A 23,357-nucleotide genomic window follows, 5' to 3' on the forward strand; every position below is an offset into this window, starting at 1 on the left:
CCAAGGGGATTTGCACGTCGATTCGTCCGTAGATGTAGTTATTAAATTAAAGAGTCCCAAGGGGTGTTTTAAAGACAGGGGCGGTAGTACCTAGATATATTTATACTTACTTATAGACATATATGGGTATCGGTCAGATTAGCTGAGGCTGAGTGGTACCTACCGAAACAGTATCTAAAGTAGGACCTACCTACATAATAAATTACACAACGGTGACGTATGAAGTCTAGGAATTGGATACGTTTCCTAGGAAATGTGTAAAACCAATGTTGTCTCTTGATCAACTTACCCATACCTACGTACAAGACAATACTTACTTAGTAACGACGCGAACCTGCGGATAATTTTAGTAAGTAGTGCATTTTAAAAACAGTACCTAGTAGATAGCTGATAGATACATTAGTCGAATATTTTAAAGCCATTATACGGAACCCTACCCGAGTACCTACCACTCACACTTAACAGGTTTTTTTTTCAGTTTTAGTCGATCTCACTGAAATGATGAATCAAAGTACAAGTCACTTTGTTATTGTAAACTCGATAGGAAGTTAAATCATGCAAGAAATAGTTTAAAATAACCGTGTTCAGTGATCGAGTAATTTGAACGGGTCTCACCAATCAGTAGCTCTTTCCTCAAAAGTCTTATTTATATAATCCAATTAAAGTGATGAAATATCCGGACTTTTATATAGACCTTGACATCGAATTTGCTTCGGTGTTTCTTTCTTCTAGATTTAGAATTAATACCGACATGATTAAAAAGGGATCAAATAAGCCAATTTCTTGATTGAAAGTTTTTATATCTAAACCAACCAAAACCAATATCTAAACCAACGTGAAAGAAGTGTGAAATACCTCATACAATATTATAATATTAGTGTATGAATATTGAGAGAGAACAGAACTCCGGATTTTTAAAGCAGGGTTAGCACCATCCTGGGGCCCGATTCTCCTAAGTTAATAATGTCAAAATCGAATAGAAATCGAATCGCAATATGATCGTAATAGCAGTTTTAACCATATCGGGTATTCTGCTACTAATAAAAGACCAATCGTATTCGATTGACATTTGATTGGTGTGCGATTGGTCTGCTATTTTGATGATTTTGGTCTATACGGTAGTTTGCTGTACAATCATTTTGCAGTCGTAAATCATTTGCAGACAAAATGATTCATTATTGAATGACAGAAAAGGATAAAAACGTTTATTTCAAAGAAAAAATAGCGGAATGCCACATACGCTTCAATAGTAATCAAGTCGGGATTGGATCTCAGTCGAATCGAGTCGAACGTTAATCGAAGGTCGCTTAAGTAAAATTAGGAGAATCGGGCGCCTGTTTGGTGCTTTTCAAGTACAGTCGGCCAAAAAAACCTGGTCTGGTAAAAGAAACCTTCTAAAAAATTCTTTAGGTGACGAATTCTACACATTATCATGCCTAAAATAGGCTCTATAATTCAGTCGCGGGTGAAACCACAAGAAACACCTAGTTCAGTATTAAATGCGTAGCCGTAGGGACGTCGGTAAAAACCCCCGCAATGGAGCATGTTTGACGAGTGATGCCAGTGCAAATAATACAAAAACTAACTTAAGTAGGTGTCTCCTATTTTTGTTTTAAGCAAAGTATTGAAATAAAACCTAAGTAAAGCTACCTCGATCCGGTTTGTAGATTGTATGACGATCGTTGAACTGTGCGTAAGTAAATGATTAATATAATTGAATATTGCAATCCATTTTTATAGGTTCCGTGAAGAATTCTGTGAAATATTTTTTTAATGCAAAGCCACCGGTTTCTTTTGTTTTAATTTATGTTCAAAATTGCTTGAAATTGCAGTTTTATTTACTTTACTTAAACTTTTTGCTTCGTTCTCCATTTCCCTAATTTCATACCGCAGCAGACGTGCAGTGTAAGGTAGAACTGATTGGGACACAGTGAATATTCGGATGACACGGGTGTCCTGATGGTTAAAAGGTAGGTAGGTACAATTGAGTGGGACACATACGGATAACTGCCAGTGCAAGAAAACGTCTTAAGGAAGCCTGGACGTGAAGTCTCCAATCCACACAATGTGGTTCATTCCTTCTCTGTATGAGTAAAAGAGCTGTGCCCTACATTACGTCCCTAAAAAGGCTTATGACTGACGGTGATCCTATGGTACTGAAGGCTTTACTGGCCATCAACAATATTCAGACCATTTATATAAGTGTGTACATACCTACGCCAACAAAACTATGTTAAAGTCCTTCTTCAAGTGCACCATTGACATTGTTAACTCGAAGTTTTTCTTGCTGACTGTACTCAAAAGATTTATAAGTCGTTATTCATATAGTTATGTCACGTTACTTCTCTCGTTGTGCAAAATTATGACGCGTAGCGATTTGCACAATTTGTTATACGTGTCGTGGCCACAAACATGCCATCTATTATAACTGTTTAGCTAACGCTAGTGATGCTCCTTTATACCGTTCAATCTATCGACTATCGATTAATTAAAACATACAAAATTTTATTCTCGCAAAAAAATTGCAAGTTCAGATTTCAGATTCATAACAACTGCGTAATATAAGTAGGTCGATTATGTAAGTAGGTATATCACATAATCATACCTACTTACTCACACCGCGAGTTGAATTCTGTATCGTCACACCTAACTTACCAAAGCCAGGCAAATAATAGATTAAAAAGTGCTGTAATGTAGAAAATAGTAATAATAATAAGACGTCAGTTAGCATCACTAGATGAAAGACGGGGTTTCGTAACGTTCTCTGTGGACAACAGTCAGTCGAAGTTAAGGCCAGGGAGAAATCGACGCCTCGCTTTCCCCGCACTAAAAGACGCGCGAAAAAAGTGTACACAATTTACTATAAGTCAAATGTCTTCCGTATTTTAATATCTTTACGATAGCAATTAAAAATAATAAAATGTGTTTTTAGTTCTAATACTACAACTAATTGGAATCTAACGTGATAAAATCATAATTGATTTTAGTGACAAACTGTTCTAAAAATGTGGAAGGATATTTTTGATTGATGTGAGTATATTTTTTTGCTAACTTCGTAAATTAAACGACGTGTGTTTATTTGATGATCTTTAATTTTTGTGCGTGGTTGTACAGTTATGTCAAGGTATAAAAACAAATAAGTAATCAAGCGAATTATATATTGACGACGAAATGGGCAGGTCTTCGACAGTTGTAATAGATTTATTGCAAAAATGAAAGTTAAACATAAAACTTTCTCTTCGATATCATAACTCTTCAAACAAACAGTTGTCATCGCTTTATTTTTATTTTTTTTACTACCTTCTCTACTACGCTCCCCAACATCCATGTTCCCTCAACATAGGTATTTTCCGGAGCATGTACCTACTCGGCTTACTTGCCTGATAAGTTTCGAATCAAACCCTGCTACTCAAGCACGATCCTAGGTCGGGGCCATAATCACACGCATGTGTTGCACATAAGAGGGCACGCAAAGCCTGCAGTCCCGACTGTGAAAATGCAAGGAATTGAACAGCCGAGGCCGTCAGGGAGAATTGGGAGAGCTCGTTAGGTCATTAAACCTACAGTCTAACTATTTAGTAATTTGTACTAAGTACTGCACACTCGATAAGAAGATAGTAGCGTAGACACAAATGTCTTCCGAAACAAGATACATGTTGCTGATGTTGCAGAGCGCATCTTCTTGTAAACCAACGGGCTGGTAAACTAACGGCATTAGGAAAATATTGCCGCTCTCTACCACTTTAAAACGTGAGGAATTTAGGGAAGGACCTACTTACCTCAATTTAAGTCGATCAGTAGATAATTATGTTAAATAAGCACTTAATTTGTTGCTGTAAGTTTAGCTGTAAGTACCTAACTGTGAAATCAGTGAAATTAATTTCAAATACCCATGTTTAATTCATGATCTATGTTTAAAAAATCTGTAAAGTATATATCTTATTTATTAAGTTAAGTTATGTGATCTACCTAAGTAGAAGTACAATACCTTCTAAGTAGACACACGACTAATTAGTCGCACTGTCAGATTTCCCCGCAAATGAGTACGAGCCCTAATGTGCCCTAATGTTATGGTGATCGATGTCGCACTCAAGTCATGGTCACTGACACGATGATAGTGTGTGCATGGCCTATTATTCTATTTTCTTTGGCTGCGATAATATAATAAAGAAATGTAGACTCACGTATATTTACGAATAAATAATTTACCTAAATCTTTCAATAAAAATATGAGGATTTTTGTCTTGTCATCATACCTTTCCTTGCTTTTTTCGCAACTACTTATAAGTTGGGATCGGCTTTCGGACGATCGCTATTTTACATTAACCGATTGCCTGCCTGACCTCCTCAACCCGCTTGCCATGGGCATTCAACCCCTGACTTCCTGACTTCTGATAACCCGAAGCGACTGCCAAAGGCTGCAACACCAATTTAACGTGCCATCCGTAACACGGAGGAACTCGTCGTGATAAGATTCAAGATAGTCAAAAATAGATATTGCGGCCCTGGTGCATAAAAGGCCAACGACGGAACACGACGGTTTTTAATCAGTAAGAGTCTGACACTCCCTCACCGCTGCTAACCCACAGCGGGAGGGGCATTTGATGATTTTTGACGTCGTTAAAAAAAAGATAGTCAAAAATCCACGGATCAACTACCTACACCAAGCGTTGCTTAACCATATGATCAATCAAACCGTGCGTCGATTTTACTGCATACACTGTCATCTCAGCAATAAAACAAAATAATGCAAACTGCAAGTTTTAAACTGCGTACATTCAAAAGTTCAATACATTCGCCGATTAAATTAAATCAAATAGGTACGTGAGCAAATATTTTCCTGTCAATTAACACGCGCTACAGAAAATAACACAAAAGGTCTCATTGTATAGATAAATTAGTTCCTGGATTTTGTATTTTTTACAATTCTTCAGACGTGTAAATATGCGTTAAATCAGTGGTGCCCAGTACAGTTTGAACATTGTAGTTCTTAAATTACTTGTTGTATGAAGATTTTTTACATTTAATTTTGTTGTATTCATCACTAATCTTATGTATTTTCTATACATTATTTTAAAGTAAACTAAATCTTATGTAATTTTGGTTAGTTAGCTAACTTTAAATTTTTGTGGTAAATGTTTCTTAGGACGCTTTTCTTCAGCTGAAAGGATGCGTACCAACGCATCTTTTCTAATGGCTTATGCTGAATTGAGCTGACTAGACCTACTTAGATATTTACCTTTATCTATGTTCTTAGTGCATTTTTGAACCTGGTGATAACAATTTATGTAAAAAATCTTTAATTCGCCTCAATAAATTTGATGGTGCATCCAAGTCCGGTACATGAGAACAAACATTAATTTTCTGACTAACGAGTTAGTATTTCAACGATCGAATTAAAGACCTCTTTCTTATTAGGAAGTCGGTTAACAATACTAAAGATGAACATGACAATGATGCTCAAAAATGATTTGGTTATTTATACCTATTTGTAGCTCCTGTCAGTTTAACCCTTAACAACCCACAAGTGCCTCGCGGACACATTTTTGCGTTTATATTTTCATAAAAACGAAAGTATTTATTTTTACGAATCGGCCGTTTATCTAATTTATCACCAATGTTTTACGAATCTAAATGTGCAATGAAAATATTTGTAACAGGAATAGTTTATTATTTTTGGTTAATAAACGAAAATGGTACTTCATCAACCCACAAGTGTCCAACAGACACAGTAATATTTTGTTTGATTCGAGTGTGAAGGTAGATTGTTTTTTATTTACATTTACTTAAAATAATCTTATGGTGTCGAGTGCCATGCAAGATGTGGCAGGGTAAAATCGGAAAGCTACTCAATCATCTGAACCTGCTGCGAAAAGAAAGAAGCGTTGTTATATTTTGCCCTTCGAAATTATCAAGGGCTTCTAAACAGTGTTGTGATAAATGCAATCACAATGTCTGCTCTGAAAATTCGGAAAAAAATAATTAAAATATCTGTAAATAAATAAGTGTAACAAAACATTACTAAAATACATTATACCTTGTTTTTAATTCAAATTAATTTTATTTTGCTTTGTCATACCTTACATACATTTATAAAGTGTCTGTTGGACACTACTGGTCAGTTACATCACAAAAGCATTCTGGATAGTTAGGTGATCTTCACACTGCCCCGCATCACGCTGCATCTTGCGTGTCGACGCACCTACGCGCGTTCCTGCGGGAGTGCAGATCTGCATCATCGTGCGGGTTTTTCGCGCACTCGTGCGCGTAGGTGCGTTTTGTAAATTCACGCATGGCGGCTTCCATTTTCAAATATAGACGTCACGCCCATTCAAAATCACGCGCGGCACTGCGGGATCAGTGTGCCGTTTCGCCCCGCACCTACGCGCGGGGGTGCGTGTTTCTCCGCATGTATGTGCGTGATCCGCATGAACGCGCGTGGATGCATTTTCAGTGTGTTGGACTATGCGTTTTTTCCATACAAACGGAGATATTTCCATACAACGGAAAAAAACGCATCCACGCACTACGCTGCATCATGCGGGGCAGTGTGATAATCGCCTTAAGGGTTAAAAATGCTCCTAGCCTGTAGGCATACGACAAACTTAAAATGCCCAGTCAATTAATTCGTCACTTAACTATCCAATTTTCAAAGACCCGCGACGTCATAATATTTCCGTACATTTCAAGGTCTATGTTAACTAGTCGTTTTCAATGTCAGGGTTTGTGAAAAAAGCTCGCTTTAAAAGCGCAGACGCAAGTTGGAATTGGTTTAGTCGATCACTATTGGTTCAGTGGATGAGTCTTTGTTAATTAAAATAAGAAGTGATAATCATTATTTGGTAAGGATTATTGTGATTATTTTTTTTAGATTTAATTTTAATAAATGGTTGTGTTTTCTTAAAGGTGAATTTTAGAATTGTGAAATCGAATTGTCGCGTTAAAAATTAACAATAATTTACGTACTTAAAAAGCATACAGGTCTATTTTTTGAATAATATGACATGAGTAATTTATTACCTACCTTTTATTATTTAGATATCTTATCTGGATATCTAGCAATAGGGTTCAAAACATTAACCTTACTTACTTTACCTACTTACTGAAGAAAAGGGTGACAAATGGTGTAAAAAACGCGTTGTTCATGAAATAAAGCCTGCCATTGTCGCCTCATTTGCGTAATTCAATTAAACTTATTACATCCGTTGAAATCAAAACATTGCCTGCCAGCAATTTTTCCAAATAACTAATCAATTAATCTGGTCCAAACAAAAGCATTTCGCACAAATTAAGCAAATTGCACCAGTACTTATTAATTTCATTGATTCTCCTATAATTAATTATCTATTATTATGAAATAAAACTGACCATGATTTTGTACGAAGCGTTAATTAAGTAATCACAGCTAGCTTCTAGAAATTATTTTTAATTAAATCTCAAACAGTTTTATGACTAACAGACATAATATATACTTATGTATTACATAAGAAAATGTAAAAATAAAAATAAGTACCTAAATAAGTAGTAATTAAACGCTAAAGAGATTACATGTTAAAATTCATTTGCATTTTAACATGTCATCTTCGGCGGGTTGAGGTCAAAAAAATTAAAAATATTTTAAGAAAACGGATATTTACTTACGCAATTTTAATTACAAAGAAACGTGCTGAAATCATTAGAATATAATGGGAAATAACCTTCTCTAATGAAAATGATTTCACGCCGTGGGAAAATTCGTATAACTAAGGACCAAGGATAATAGAATATGCTCCTCAAAGAGATGTCAGCAACCAGAAGGAACACGATGGATTTTTAGTCAGTAAAAGTCTGACACTCCCTCAATGCTGCTAACCGACAGCGGGAGGGGTCATTTGATGATTTTTGCCATCGTTAAAAAAAGGATATTATAATATCGATAGGTAGGTATATGATTTAAAATATAAAAGTCTATAGCTTCCGCCTGCAGTTATACCCTCGTCCCGAGTGATCTACTTCCCATACATGGATAAAAAGTTCTTGCATGAGTAACAAATATACATACTGACTGACTGCGGAACCCTATAAAGGTTGAGACAACTTACCTATGTTTAGGTATAATAGTAGGCAGACATGCACATTTTCTTTGCATTAAGCAGTTTGAAATGTAATAAACAAATCAGTAATTTGCATACTCTATTCGTTTTTCAATCACGTGTTATGAGGGATGTAAGCATTCCTCGATAAAACAACGTTGTAATAAGTTATTTCATTTTCTTAAACTTCATAATACATGGTCAGATAATATGTGCATTATCAGAGATTGGTGGAAAACGTTGACCGTGTAGGTTCGCACTAATTTTGTGCCTTTAAAGTTACCTATAGGATTTTCTGTAGTAGCACACCTTTTAAAATATTTTTTCTTTATTATTCTTACTGAATTTAACTTCATTCGTATAAAACTTGATATCGTAGCCTAATGCTTAATCTGACATCCAAATTCGCTCAATCGCGCTTTGCCACCAAAGCACCGAAGCGATCATTTCATCAATGACCATTCCATTTTCCTTAAGCAGACATTGAAAATCGTCAATTACTTAAATACCAACTTAGCTATTTCTGAAATTGAGCCTTACTTGACAATATTCCTACTTAGGCTTATTCGGCAATTATAGTCACATTACCTGTCAACGTGAAATAATAATGTTATGAGGAAACTGTGTCGTTGTTAAACAGCTCACGCGAGAGAACGGCGGGTGTGCGCAAGCGCATGGGCGATTCACGGCGTGTAACACGATGACGAAGCGTTGTGTACTTGTGTACAAATCAAACGAACACTGCATTTGGTATTAACGACTGAATTTTTCATTAAATTGCAAGCGTGACAGTTTTTTTGTAGCGTAGTTGATGTAGACTGTCCGTCGCCAAACGTTTTTCGGTATGATTTGAAATCAAAGTAGCCCACGTCCCAAAGGAACTATTTACAGGACCAAGGCTATGTTATATGAAGTATATTGTGAGCTGTAAGTAACTCCTTGAAATAAATATCAGCCATATAGAAGTTTCGGCAAAGTTGGTCCAGTCGACAGGGTCTTCAGATGGTAGTCTGCATAGAACATCCCTACATACACATATAAACAAAAAAAAAATCAAAAGGGAAACTTTATTCAACTTCATTAATTTAAGAAAGTATGTCACTGTCAGAATAATTATAATTTTCTATTCTATTTAAAGATGAGATTTTCTATCCTATCTGATCAGATAATTATTTTTCCTTCACTAACCGTGAATCATGTTACCTAACCATCATAATTGAATAATCATTAATTACCTTAGGTCATTATAATTGTACTGAAAATGCAGCAATGCTAAGATTTTAATTTACTTCAGGAAAATAAATCGTAGTAAATAGCCGCTAAGGATGTAATTTTTTTTTTATTGATTTTATGATCTTTTGTCGTGTAATGAAGGAGGGCGAAGAACCCCTTTTGCTTGTGCTAAAAAAACGCGTTTGTCCATCTCGGTCGTACTCATCATCTGCCTAGCCTTTTCCCAACAATTGGGTCGGTTTCCAGTCCAACCGGGTGCAGCTCAGTGCCAGTGTTCTGTACTTATCTGGCCTCCTCAACCAGGCCAACCCTTTACCCCTAGCTAAGACTGATTGTCAGACTTACTAGCTGCCATCCCCGTTATGGAAATCTTAAAAAAACAAATCATCCCGGTGGTAAAATCACTTTTGGACAATTATGTCTGCATTCGAAAGACGAAAGGTGACCTCATCCTTCAAAGTTGACGACTTATGTAAACAAATGGAAAGTGGAATGTGATAAATTAATATGTACCGAGTAAATATCTTCTTAAAACAAACATCTTAATCCATTTTCGCGTATTGTTTAATCTATATAGAAAAAAGTCTACAAAAAGTTGCACGGCGCATGCATGATACGCATACTTACCAAAGATTATTTAAACATGAGAGGTCATCGATCATTTTCGTACCCACATTAAATTTAAACATATTTACTTGTTTTTAAAAAAACATTCAAGTCAGTTCAGTTGCGGAGCCCGACGCTGCGTTTTGGGACAACTTGTGGGTTCAGAAGAGCACACAGGATCTCCTAAAAAAATCGTGATTAGACCATGAATTACGAATACCCTCATTGATTTTGACAAACGACTCTCACTTCAGAAAAAAACGGAGTCCATTGCAATGGTACGTTTTGAATTCTTCTTGCCGACTGCCAGTTTACGCAGTCGCGGCATGTGCAGTCGGCAGTCGCAGCCGACTGCAAGAATTCAAAACGTACCTTGACCGAACCTATAGATTATGAAATAAGGAATCTATGTACAAAAATGTATTTACATTGTCATATTTATGAAGGAAGTATTTCAAGACTTCCGGCGTAGATGACATAGTAGGCCTTCAATGACTGTAAGATTGTAAAACAACTTAATTGATGGTTGTCGTAGGATGAGTTATATTTTTCGTTATGTGTAACACAACAAGCAATAATTTATGGTTCATAGATACGGCTAGACTTTCCGGTTGTCTAAGATTTGTCATCTTGTGTAAACGGTAGGTTTTTACGGGGCTGCTAAATTGTCCCAAAGCGTTGGAGCCCTTTGTGTACCGCGGCTCTGGTACACAAAGGGCTCCAGAAAGTGCTAAGCTGGGTTTTAGTCATTAAAAGTCTGACACTCCCTTCCGCTGCACCCAAAGCGGCCCAATAAATCATTTGATGATTTCCCATCTCAAAAAATACTTTTTCTTGCCAAAGCGAAATACCTTTGACCATTACCCAATACTTAGAGGTCAGCTGATCGCAGACACGAAATCGGACTTTGACTCGCTTTAAAATTAAAGTTAAGTAGGTACTGTATTGTTAAAAAAAAATGTTTTCGAATGTCTGCCAATTTTGTCATTTTTATAGGAGATTACAAAAACTTATTTTAAAGTATAATGGGGTCCTATCCGATTGTAGATCATGTAAAGAGATCAGCCAGCTGCACAGGACATACCTACTTATTTTAGTGCACAACTCAAAAGAACAGAGATAAATAGAAGCCTTGGTAAGGGCGATTACGACAGTTTTTATCCGGCTACACAAAATACTTCCGTTAAAATGCGGATGAAACCGCGAAAGAGCCAGTTAGAACCTTGAACTGTGAGATAATCATCTTACTGTCACAATGCAATGACTCGATGCCTTCCGATAAGATTTCTTTTTTCTATTCCTACTCAATAACAATTCACAACATTGTTGTTTACAAATCTTTTGTGTGATAAAGAAAGATTGTAAGTCATGGTCGTGGCAACGGAATTTACACTTTTGTTTATTTACACCTGTTGTGGGAAAAAAAAACTCGCAAACCAATACTTTTTTACGGACTTCGAACGGATTCCTTACTTTCACTCTGATTACACCATGATGTCGTGTCATTTTGTAATCTGTGAAGCAAGCACGACTGTCTCGGTATTTTTAGACCTTTTTTTCTAGTAGGTCATCAAACGACCCAATGTGCTTGCAGCGGGAGATAGTGTCAGATTTTACTGACTAAACCCCGCCATGTTCCTTCTGGAGCCCTTTGTGTACCAGGGCCATGGCAACTCTTTCTAACTATCGCGTGGCCCTAAACCTTTTGGACTCATGATTTTTACACCGGTATTAAATACTATTTGGGTTACCTAAATGATATAAAATATTTTATGACGGCAATTAGAACCAATTATAAAGTTATATTATTCTAGTTCGTTAAGAACAAATCTATTTTGGTTAAAATGCCACGTATCTAAAAATGGCTCTGATGTTTTATTGCAAATAAATCTAATTTGTAAAATCCGTTAACAAAACAATTGAATGACTGGTTTGCGATGACAATGACGTGCGATGCCACAAAATATCGATTTTTGTCCAATTAAAACGAGAATCGATGCAGTAATATCGATTTTTTTAACAATTAACATTAAATAAATGCGATGCAAAACGTTCGTGGATATTATTTATTAATTGTATTCAAATGAATTCACCTTCGATGGCGATAATAAGCAGAACTTAATCGATTGTGCTTCAATCGTTAACTGAACACTTTAACTTCTATTTATTGAAAGATCAATAGTTTTTAACATTTTATCTAATAGTTTTTTTCACGGGTTTTTTAATGAACTTCCCGGTTCAGTTAAGTACCTACAGTTGATTGTTTTTTTTGTAGCCAATATGATTTCAAGCAATTGCAAATGAAGTGGTTATTTGATCGATTGATTTGCCGGAAAAATGCCTCGATGCCGCAATGGCTGAGGGGTTAAAGTCCTGTTAAGCATGACATAAAATTAAATTATAAATTTAAAAAAACCCCCGACCCATAAAAAGTACGCAATAATTATGACAAAAGGTTAAAAACGCTAAACCCTATAAAAAGCAAAAAATAACTTTTAACACTACGTAAACTAAATTTTGTCGTGTCGGGGGACCGCTCTAATTCATTACTTTAGATACGTGTTTTTTTTTAAACGAATGTTGTAATTAGGTAGGTATCATTTGATTTATGTAAGTATTTATGAAGGTAAAAAGCGGTCCCCCGACACGTCAAAATTTAGTTTACGTAGTGTTAAAAGTTATTTTTGCTTTTATAGGGTTTAGCGTTTTAACCTTTTGTCATAATTATTGCGTACTTTTATGGGTCGGGGTTTTTAAATTTATAATTTAATTTTATTTCATGCTTTTTAAAGGAGCTCCTTAATTTTTCCTTCTTTCATTTAATTTATTTTATCTTAAGATGGGGTCGCTATTTGCGATCTCGGCCAAAGGAAGCTGTTTAACAATCCTCATGACAAACTGGCTCTGGGAGAATTGCACAGATTGAGAAACAATAAAGATTCACCTTTGGACATTCTAGATTTTCAGCAAAATATAAATCGGTTTATCCGTTTAATTCCGGCATTCCAGGGTTTCATCCGCCACATCCCATTTCCAGCATCAGGTTCTCATCAATCAGAAACATGAAGAGAACTCGTCAAGACAAATTCAACGAGCCCAAACTCGATGGGTTTACTAAAAGGCAGTTCAGGGTTACGTCTCCTACCTTCGTGCCCTAACAGCAGACCAGCTCAGTGGTTCCAAAAGACATTAGTGTTTCAAATTTCAGATCCCACATATACGTGCAAGTAAACTGAGCGTGTAACATTCCTATCACATCTAGCAATCGAGCTGATGACCTTGAAGACCTGAACCGATTTCCACCAAACATAGCTAAGAACACTCCCGACTGACATACCTTTTAAACAAAAAAAACCGCATTACAATCGGATCATCCGTTTGGGAGCTACGATGCCACATACACACACACACACACACACACACACACACACACACAGACACGTCAAACTTATAACACCCCGTCGTTTTTGCGTCGGGGGTTAAAAACGGAGATTGATTTATCGATGTTTTTATTTTTTAAGTATTTATTGCGAAGTTCATAATCGAAGCCTAATAAACTTTACTACCTCTTATATTCTATAGGTCTTATTTTGCTATAGTTAAAGTCTAATTATTCTCTGCCATGCACTCGGGACTACAGATTCCCGGACTTTTGAAAGGCGAACGTGGGGCCGAAGCCAACACGCTTAAGCCCTTTTGAAACAACTTTAATGAAATGGTGACACAAAACCGACGATTATCCCTATATAGACTATAGAAATGTACCCAAGGACAATCCCCGGTTCTGTGCTGTACTTTTGCTAACTGTGGATGAAAACTACTTGGGCTATTGTGATGGGATGCTAATGGACTAGGAATGGGGAAACTACGGGAACTATGTCACCTGCCGATAACAATGTATTAAATACATGTAAAAATGGCAGGTGGAGACTCGCCACCTGACTTACTGAGCTCCCGGGAATCAGTCGCTAAATCGCAACAAGGGGGCAACAGGTACATAAGCGGCTGAAGGGTGAGGATACCTCGGCGGACTTTAAACGCAGATCACGCGCTCCCTGTGGATCCAGCATCACCGGCCCACTCGCCACTTACCACGAGGCACCTACCCTCCGAGCAGAGCTGCTAACCCTGCTCTAGCGACTCAGCTCTGACCGGCCGATGAAGGCAAGCCAAGAGGCAGGAGACCTATCCCTCGTCATGCTTCACTCCGGCAGGCCGGAGATGGGGGACAGTATACTCTCCGTGGAGCACTCGGATATAGGTATAGCCCCGCGGGGTCGCTACTCCCCGTCAAATGAAAAAGTTATGACGCAAATAAAAAACTGAGTAGATCTAGATATGTAAATATTACGTAAGAGTGGTAGGTAACTACTTTTGTAGTTTTAATTTTAAGTATTACCTAAATTAAAAGAATAAATTGTAAGTACAAAAGAAAAACGTTTAAACAAGAGTTTAATGACAGCGTGGGATAATTAAATATTATCTTAATAGCTATTTAAACTATCTACAGTAGAACAAACACAATGATAGTACTTAAATATTATTTGGCGAGGAAATGTGTATAGTTAAGTAGATATGGTAATTATTAATTAATAGGTATGTATATTCATAATGCAATGGTAAATGTTTTTACAAAATTATTTGCTTTCTTTTAAAAGGTACCAAAGTTGTCTGTTCGGGTCCCATAATTTAAGGGTATTCCGGTTATTTTCATTTAAAAAATGGAATAGGTAAGCATCATCGGATCTAATCAGATATTAATACACCTTGGCGTTAAGTCCGCCTTGTACGAAATGTGCAAAGCATTAAATACCTAAATAAATAATACCTACTAACGGAAAATGGGCGTTTTGACTTAGGGTGAAATAGGCACATTTGTTCAACCCCCATTCTAGACCAGTGGGAAAGGGTTAGAATACATAATACCTAAATTAATTACGGGTAGCCAGAAGCCCGGGGTTGCCCGGCGAACTGGCTTGAGGAGTTCAGATAGGCAGTCGTTTCGTGTAGTACTCGCTGCACCCGGTTAGACTGGCAGCCGATCCCAACATAGGAAAAAATAGGGAACATGCTCGGCAGATGATGATGATTTTAATGTTTGTCTGCATGTCTGGCCCACTATCTATGGAACACAAGAGCATTCCAAGTTATGACATATTGTGGACAAGTGAAAGTAGGTATTAAGGTAGGTACAGTCGTGAAGTGTGTACTTAAGGCATTCAGTTACAACTTAACACATTCACTGCGTTACGGGAAGTATTTGGCCGTATTTGACTCTCAGCCAGTGCGGTAGCTCGTTGTCCTTGTTTTGCGTACTGTGCGGGGGCGATTTATCTAAGTTCCCTTGCGCGTAGGAAAGAGATAGTGATATTTTCAATATTGTTGCTTTTAATATAATAATATTGTACACTAACAATATACGGCAAAATAGTTGCCGTAACGCACAGTAAAATAATTATTTTCATTCAGTGCGGTACGGCGAATATCTTGCCGTACCCCCCCAACCCCGCACCACACTGCATGCGTCCGCGCGGCGGTTCAGTGTGCGCTAGTGCTGGCCGTAAGCAAAACCTAACAATATTTTTTGTGAAAAATATTACGCGGTTCTGCTACAATGAGACGTTCACATAAAAAAACTGGATTTGAGTAGAGAGAGAGAGGGGAAATCATCATCTTGATGCCAAAGATGTCAAGTGTGAAAATAATTCAGTGGAATAACTACCTACTTACTAAGTTTCATACACGTCCTTTAATAGTTTTGTGTTTTTTTTTAAATTGGTCTGTTGGCGTAGTGGTTGTGGGTTCGATTCCCACACAAATCAAAAATTCTTTGTCTAGTTGTCTTGGTCTGGGTGTATTTTCTAACTATACTATGCATTATATGTATTTGGGACTAGGTGGCGCTATAGTGTGATTGTGGTAGAATATAAATACATATTTATGTATATTATATAATTAGGTTACATAATTATGTTGATTTATATAATAATATAACACTGATAAATATGAATATTTTATCTACAATAAAAAATATTTTTAAACTATCGACTATCATTCCAGAAGTAAACCCCATCCCTAGCATTTTTTCACTTCTACGCTGTACGGCATATATATTGCCGCGAATGAAAGATTTTGAAAAATCTCAGTATCTTTCAAAGTATAACAGAGAACCCGGGGCGACTGCAGCTAGGTGTATACAAGGATATAGTCTATCGATTTGTTGATAAAAACCATTGATATAGGTGGTTTCCACGTCTGTATAGGCTTTGAAAGTCAGGTTCTGGTACGGCAAAATAGAAGCCGTAACGCATATCAGGAAATATAGATACGGGCAGCATTTGTCTCGTATCGCACTAGTAGAAAGTTTAGATTTAACGCTGCCGCAGTGAATGTGTTAAACACATAAAACAGTAGTAATATAACACTTAATATTTTATGTAATACTTTGCACTTTGCTTTGTAATCATGTTCAATAGTGTTAAGGAAAACTTGTTGCTCCCTCATGGGGGTTTGAATATAAGTGTGCATTAAGTTTCTTAATGAGAATGACATCTCTCTTTGAAAAAAAAATGCATCACACATGCGTATCCATAAACTACAAATGAATAGAGCTTCATGTATGATAGAGACTGTCTTAATGTTTGGCGGGAAAACAAGACGCCATTTTTATAAAAGTATAAAATAGGCCCACTTAACAATTTTGTTTACCTAATCGTTTTTATTCCACGTGTAATTGTGTACCTAAAAGTATTTTTATTTTAATAAATAAAGTGTTGTTAATATTTTAATGTCATCATTGCAATAAAAATGTGCAGACAGAGTGCAATCGTTAAGTAAGTTGATGACTCAGTAGCCAAAGCCACGACCTGCGTTTAATTTATGCATTCATTAATTAAGCAAGTAGGTACATACAAAGCTACGTAGTTATACTTGTACTAAGTATACCTAACCGAGTAGGTATAAATCCTTTAGGTTCCGTGAATCGAACATAAAATGTTTATTTTTAATTTTATGAATTGTTCTACTTTATCTCTGTGGGAATTACCTCACGATTGACGTTTTTGTTTTATTGAAAAATAAGACGCGGGACGGGAAGTGCGTATTCATGAAATTATTCAAAAGAGTCGTTGACAAGTCAAATAAAACATAATCTACACAAAATTACCAACCGTAGCTTTTTAAATAAATGCGATTTCTCATATAATTATGTTGGTTAATCAAAATGGGATTGAGAAACGCAATTACCTATCCAGTAAAATATCTAGCAACATTTTTGATGAGATGTTCGTTCATCGCAATTTCTTTACATAACTCTAATATCTGTAGCTTCTGTTAGTTGCGGTAAACAAAGATGTTGTAATAGAGTTTCTATTGTTTTACTATGTCGCAATCGCAATAACAAGACCATTTTTAATTACTTGATATTTTCTGCGGTTGTAGGTACTGGTTTTCCAAGGGAAGCCCTTACGAACTATCTTAGTACTTTTCCAGCATAAGTTGACTTAGAGGGGGATAATCAACCTTCCTGCCAAAATGAGTTGTAATAATATGCGTTTTTAAGGCATGTTACATACCTAGTTATCATTTGAACATCTATGGGCAGTCAGAAGCCAGAAAGTGTTAACATCCAGTTTTACCAAGGAGTATCATGTTGCTCGGGTGACTGTGTTGAGAAGGTCAGATAGGCAGTCGCTTCATGTAAAGCATTGACTGACAGCACAGACTGGAAGTAGAGCTCAACCGAACTCAGCTTGGGAAGAGACTACACAGATGAAAATTGATCCCTAAAACAGGATTATTCTGTTGAAAATCCCTTTAAAACAAATGCATATTTAACATAGTCAATTCCCGGCAAAAACTATTGACTCGTAATACCATCACGCTTCGACTGACCGGCGCCTGGCAGAGTACGAATGTTAGTGAGCGAGCTGCAGATAGGTACATAATTACCTACTTGGTCACGATCTTAATTAAGATTGGCATGGTGCATACATAAACAATAAGAGATTGTTAACTTAAGAATAAAGCACTTTGTTTTTTAGAATCTATGTTAAATGGAAGATTTGTACCTGTAAACTAAGTAGGTACATATTTACGTAGGTATGTATAGGTAGGAGCAGTACCTACACAGACTAACTAGAGGATCATATACCATTTATGTTTACGATTAAAAAAAACACACTTAGTTATAGATGCTACTCGTATCACATTTCCAGTTTCCACCGTACCCCTTTTCCACTTATGTTTTTTTTTTTTTCAGTAATGTTTCATTCATGATACATATAAAAATAGTAAAATGGAGTATCTACACTTCTTAAAAATGTTTTTGGTAAAATGAAGTTCTCCACAGGACTCTTGTTATGTAAAAAACTGTTCCAACTCGCCCCACCTCACCCTAGGTTTGTTTACGGTTTAAAAATCACTTGTTTACGTGTAAAGATACTATCTATTTACTCAGGTTTAAAGATAATTACTATTACTTATAATGAATACATATTTATAATGATTTATATGCCATTGTCTTTTTTACCATTTTTATATTGATTAATCTCAGCGCTTTGATAACCAATTTCAAGAGGTTTAAATTACGCGTTGATATGGTCATGCGTGAGTTAGGATTGTTTCCTTCTATATTTTTATAAACCAACCATATGGTCTTTGTTCTCAATCATCGATAATTCCACTAATTGATTTAATGCACTTTTTATATTTGTATGTGAATTAATAAAAAATACTACTCAATCAAAGATGATACGCTTACCGCTTCCTTAACTACATGCAGTATTAACAATAAGTGTAAAAAATATTTATGGCCTGTTAAGGCGAATGCTTCATACATACCTATTATATTGTTATATTTAGCATTAAAAACTTTATCAGATTACATTTTAATTGGATGTACTTTCGGAGTAAAACAAAGACATCAAAAATTACTTTGGGATATATTATGTATATTACCGCAATCGATAACATCACGCCTCATATCAAATGTTAACTGAAACAAAACATAAAAAAAAAACATTTTATACCTATTTGAATTTTCCGCTACCAGTTGAAGCATTCACTTTATCCAGCTTCTGCGAAATGTATAATTAAATTAAAATAACGTCAAAAGTATGCAATCACAGATAAAGATGCATATATCTGTGTATCTACGCAGAGCTTTTAAAATTAAATCAAACAAAAAAAAAAACAAATGCAATAAAGTTAAAAGTAAGTTAAAAAAAATGGCGGACCAATATTATTCGCAGAACGACTACGGAAATGTGTCGGAAAATCTCAAGGTTTTATTTGTATTATGAAAAAGTAACGATAACTTACGATACTAGTAGGTATTAGGTACTTATTGTCAGTAATGTATTGTCATTGATCTATTTTTACATTGTCATGTACCGATTTCGGGAATAATATTGTTTTGGTCTAGTGATTTGGTCATGGCCGATCAATGGTCCCTTTTATTTTTTTTGCACGCCAATTGTCGTTACCTATATTTTTTACCTCTATATTGAACATGCCTTTGGCACGGTCGGGAAAAAATGTGGTCTACCAAGAGCCTTTTTGTGGAAACTCAGGTATAAAATTAGCGATTAGGTCGATTTTACCTTAGAGACCCTTATCGATAAATAGATCTCACAGAAGAACCTTTTATCAAAACTAGTAAACCCAAACTTTCTTCGCTGTCTGTACCCTTATCATAAGTCCATAATTATACATAAGTGCCTGCCTAATAATAAAATCTGAATTGTTACTACGTGTGTAGAAAGAGCTCGTTTATGGCTAAGTCAAAGCAGCGCGGATCAGTCGATCATAAGTTTAAGCAATGCCTGTTGCGGTACATAACAGTTTTTTTTGCAGTTACAGATTCCATCTGCATGAAGCCGCAGTGCGATGAAGCCTTTTATAAAGCAGGTAAAACTAAACCTAAACTAACACATAACTATTTGTTACATATTGTTAAATTAGGGAACCCGCAAAGTTTGTTCAACTACGAAGGATAGCTTTAAGTAGGTACCTAGGTATTTACCTAACTTATGAGAAAAAACAAGAAAAATGTGCATGCGGTTCCCACAGATAATTAAAATTTGGAAAATTAACAACCCATTTAACTTAAATAGATGAGACTTTTGAAAACTAAATTAGGTACCTACGTGCATAGGTCAACACATTTATAATGCTTGTATAATATGCTTGCATTACATAATAGGTATACCTAAATGCTTATTAAGATGTTAGATTTTTAAATACAATAGGTAAGATTAAAACAAACATAGGTATGGCGTAGTGGTCGCATCGGCTGCTCCGCTACGAATCGCAGGTTCGATTCCCTCGCGAGAGCCTGTGTTTTCTGCGTGTGATATTGATATATACCTATATATATATATATATATACTTTGGAAAGCACACATGAGTTTCTACAAGTGTGTGGTGGTAGGTATGGTGGCATACCTACCTACCGACACGAAGTGTAAACACACAGTGAGGCACTCATGGGTAACTTCATAGACATGTCCTTTTATTGGCAGGCCCAAAAAAATATTTTAATCTTAAATTCTACGACGCTCCTTCTTGTTTTTTATCTTCACGTGGTCATATATGCTAGGCTTTCCAGTTACCAAAGATGACCAATTGAATAGTTAGTCAGAACCTAGGCGTTAAGTCAAAGCAAAAATGACTAATTCGCCATACATTGCGTTGCAGGCGTTCGTGGTGAGCGGAGCGGCGCTGAACATAGCCGGCCATGGATGCGCTCACGGCTTCCCGGCTGTCCTGTTCGCTCAACTCGCCAGAGATGGCGGGCCCGTCACGCTGACGGATCATGACACTTCATGGATTGGTAAGCATATTACATAGCAGTCGTTAAGTGTAGTTAGAAGCCAGAAAGTCTGACAACCAGTCTTACCTAGGGGTATTGGGTTGCTCGGAGTCGGGTAACTGTGTTGAGGACGTCAGATAGGCAGTCGCTCCTTGTAAAACTGGTACTCAGGTGCATCCGGTTAGACTGGTAGCCAACTTTAACTATGTTGGGAAAAAGCTAGATGATGATGATGGATTTGTAAACATAATTCCATAACAGCTCCAGAACCTCAAAGAATTCTTCTAAATCAATTGTGGTATAACTATCGAGGGTACAGACAGAGAGAATATTTAACTTCCATTTTACCCAAGTACAACTTTGAAAACTTGATAAGGAACGTAAAGTAAGCATTAAAAAAAAAGCACTACAACTTGTCTACAAATAAATAGATGTTTACCAAGAATCCTATCTTAATCGGTAACAAATAATAAAATAAAAAATACGTACTTACGGTCAACAAGTTACCGTGAACTCTTCAAGGTTTTTGATTGTCAAGGCTTTCATAAAAACGAGTTTGTGTACGTCCACAATATTTCATTGTTCAATTGTGGAAATCATGTAAAAAAATGTCGCGAATAAGATTAAGGCTCATTCCTCTGTATGACAAGAGTCCTCCGACAAATTTTACTAGAAAATTTTATGTATCTACATGTTTCCGTATTTTTGTTCCAGCGTCCGTAGTCGGCGTGATGGGCATCGTGGGAAACTTCGTGTCTCCTGTCCTGATGACCAGGTTCGGCAGGCAGCGAGCCCACCTCATCTCCACTCTACCAGCTCTGCTCGGATGGGTGGTCTTCATCTTCGGAAACACAGTACCCCTCTTCATCCTAGCAAGACTGTTACACGGATTTGCTTTAGGTCTCAGAACACCTTTAGCAGCTATTTTGGTCGCGGAATACACAGATCCAAAGTACCGTGGCGCATTTTTAGGAACATTCGCCATTTCTCTCGGCATGGGGATATTTTTGTCACATTTATGGGGAGCGCATTTGACTTGGAAGGTAACAGCTGCAGTGTGCTCTCTATTCCCTTTGATAGCCATGGCAATAATAAGTCTATCTCCCGAGTCCCCAAGCTGGCTGGTCTCCAAAGGCAAGTTCGCTGAAGCACGGAAAGCTTTCAAATGGGTGAGAGGAGAGGGGCCTGAGCAGCAGGAAGAATTAGAAGCTATGATTAACGCCCAAAAACTTGAGAAGGCCGAAAAACGACCAGAATATGTTGAAACGCATGTCTGCAACAACATTTTCAAGAAAATTATTGAAGCTATCGGTGAAGTTGTGAAGATCTTCAAAAAGAAAGAGTTCTATAAGCCGGCAATTATTGCTATTAGTATGCTGGTTGTGTTTGAGTTCGGGGGAGCACACATGGTGGCTGCGTATGGTAATATTATCCTGCAAGTGGTTTTGGACAAGAAGGATCCCAAAGACGTCGCGTGGCAGTTCACAGTGATAGACCTCTTGAGGACAGTGTGTGCGTTCTTAGCTATCTTCCTACTGAAATACTTCAAACGAAGGACTATTTTGTTCTCGAGTGGTGTGATGACTGTTCTATCAATGACAGCAATTTCAGTATTCGTGTATTTGAGAAGAGCTGAAGTTTTTACGGAACCTTGGATGTTGGACATAGTTCCTATGGCTTTAATGATATTGTACACTTTATCGTTCTGTTTAGGGCTAGCTCCTCTAAATTGGGTGATATGTGGTGAAGTGTTTCCATTAGCATATAGAAGTTTAGGATCTACGCTATCCACGTCATTTTTGACTCCTTCGTTTGTGATTTCTATGAAATCAGCACCACATTTGTATTCCTCAGTTGGTGTCGAAGGTGCTTACTTAGTTTATTCAGCAATTTTGACTGTATTTCTAATTATAATGTATGTTTTACTGCCGGAAACTAAAGATAGGACTTTACAAGACATAGAAGATAGTTTTAAAGGTAAGAGAAGTAGTGACCCCGAAGCGCAAATGAAGCTTATTATAAAAGAAGAAGGAGTCGTGGTCAATTAGTGTGTAGTTTTTGAGCCATTCCAAAAATAATAAGTCGAGGACACCACCACATATGCAGTTAGTGAAAGAAAATTGGTAGAAATACGAAATACAAATAAAAAATCGAGATTAGTTACGAATTAACTTCTAGACCCAAAATATGTTTTCTTAGTAAATACAGGGTATATTTTTTTTTAATACAATAATAAGAGTTTCAAATCTAAACTAGAAATTCTTTCCGCCTAGCTTTAATCCGAATTATTTTGATACCTGGGTTCAAAAATACATTCCGAGTCTCCTTTATATCAATTCCATAATATGGTAGGTCATATAATTTTTGTATTTGTATCTTATAAAAAAGCCACTCTCATTTATAAGTGTGATTTATACTTTTTAGTGAGATTAAAAATAATTATAAATAGTATTTTTCTTACATGGAATATTTTTAAGAGCAGATAATAGTTTTAAACATTATTTTTAAGATGACAGAATTGTACAAATAGATACCAATAATAATAGATTTTGTTACATATAATTTTATGATGGTTTTATTTTTTGCTTAATTACCCTCCATTCAGTAAATGTGTACCTACCTAGGTACTTGAA

General features: G+C 36.5%; 1 protein-coding gene across 2 annotated transcripts; it reads left to right on the forward strand.

Moving 5' to 3' along the window:
- Positions 1-2,767: 2,767 nt before the first annotated feature.
- LOC110372418 (facilitated trehalose transporter Tret1) lies at positions 2,768-23,291 on the forward strand. 2 transcript variants are annotated; one of them, XM_021329102.3, is made up of 4 exons: positions 2,768-3,030; positions 19,767-19,820; positions 20,610-20,745; positions 21,439-23,291. In XM_021329102.3, the coding sequence occupies exons 2-4, from the start codon at positions 19,800-19,802 to the stop codon at positions 22,770-22,772; spliced, it is 1,491 nt and encodes a 496-aa protein (XP_021184777.3). In that variant the 5' UTR covers positions 2,768-3,030; positions 19,767-19,799; the 3' UTR covers positions 22,773-23,291. The 2 variants fall into 2 exon arrangements, with proteins under 2 accessions (XP_021184777.3, XP_021184779.3); XM_021329104.3 differs by lacking the exon at positions 2,768-3,030 and adding an exon at positions 6,760-6,842.
- Positions 23,292-23,357: the final 66 nt, after the last annotated feature.

The sequence above is a fragment of the Helicoverpa armigera genome, chromosome 26 (genome assembly GCF_030705265.1).
Source record: "Helicoverpa armigera isolate CAAS_96S chromosome 26, ASM3070526v1, whole genome shotgun sequence".
Lineage (NCBI taxonomy): Eukaryota > Metazoa > Arthropoda > Insecta > Lepidoptera > Noctuidae > Helicoverpa > Helicoverpa armigera.

Coding starts and splice junctions, on each gene's coding strand:
- LOC110372418 (XM_021329102.3), top strand. CDS start 19,800: ATGAAGCCTTTTATAAAGCAG. Junction 19,821..20,609: donor TGAAGCCTTTTATAAAGCAG/GTAAAACTAAAC, acceptor ATTGCGTTGCAG/GCGTTCGTGGTGAGCGGAGC. Junction 20,746..21,438: donor TCATGACACTTCATGGATTG/GTAAGCATATTA, acceptor TTTTTGTTCCAG/CGTCCGTAGTCGGCGTGATG.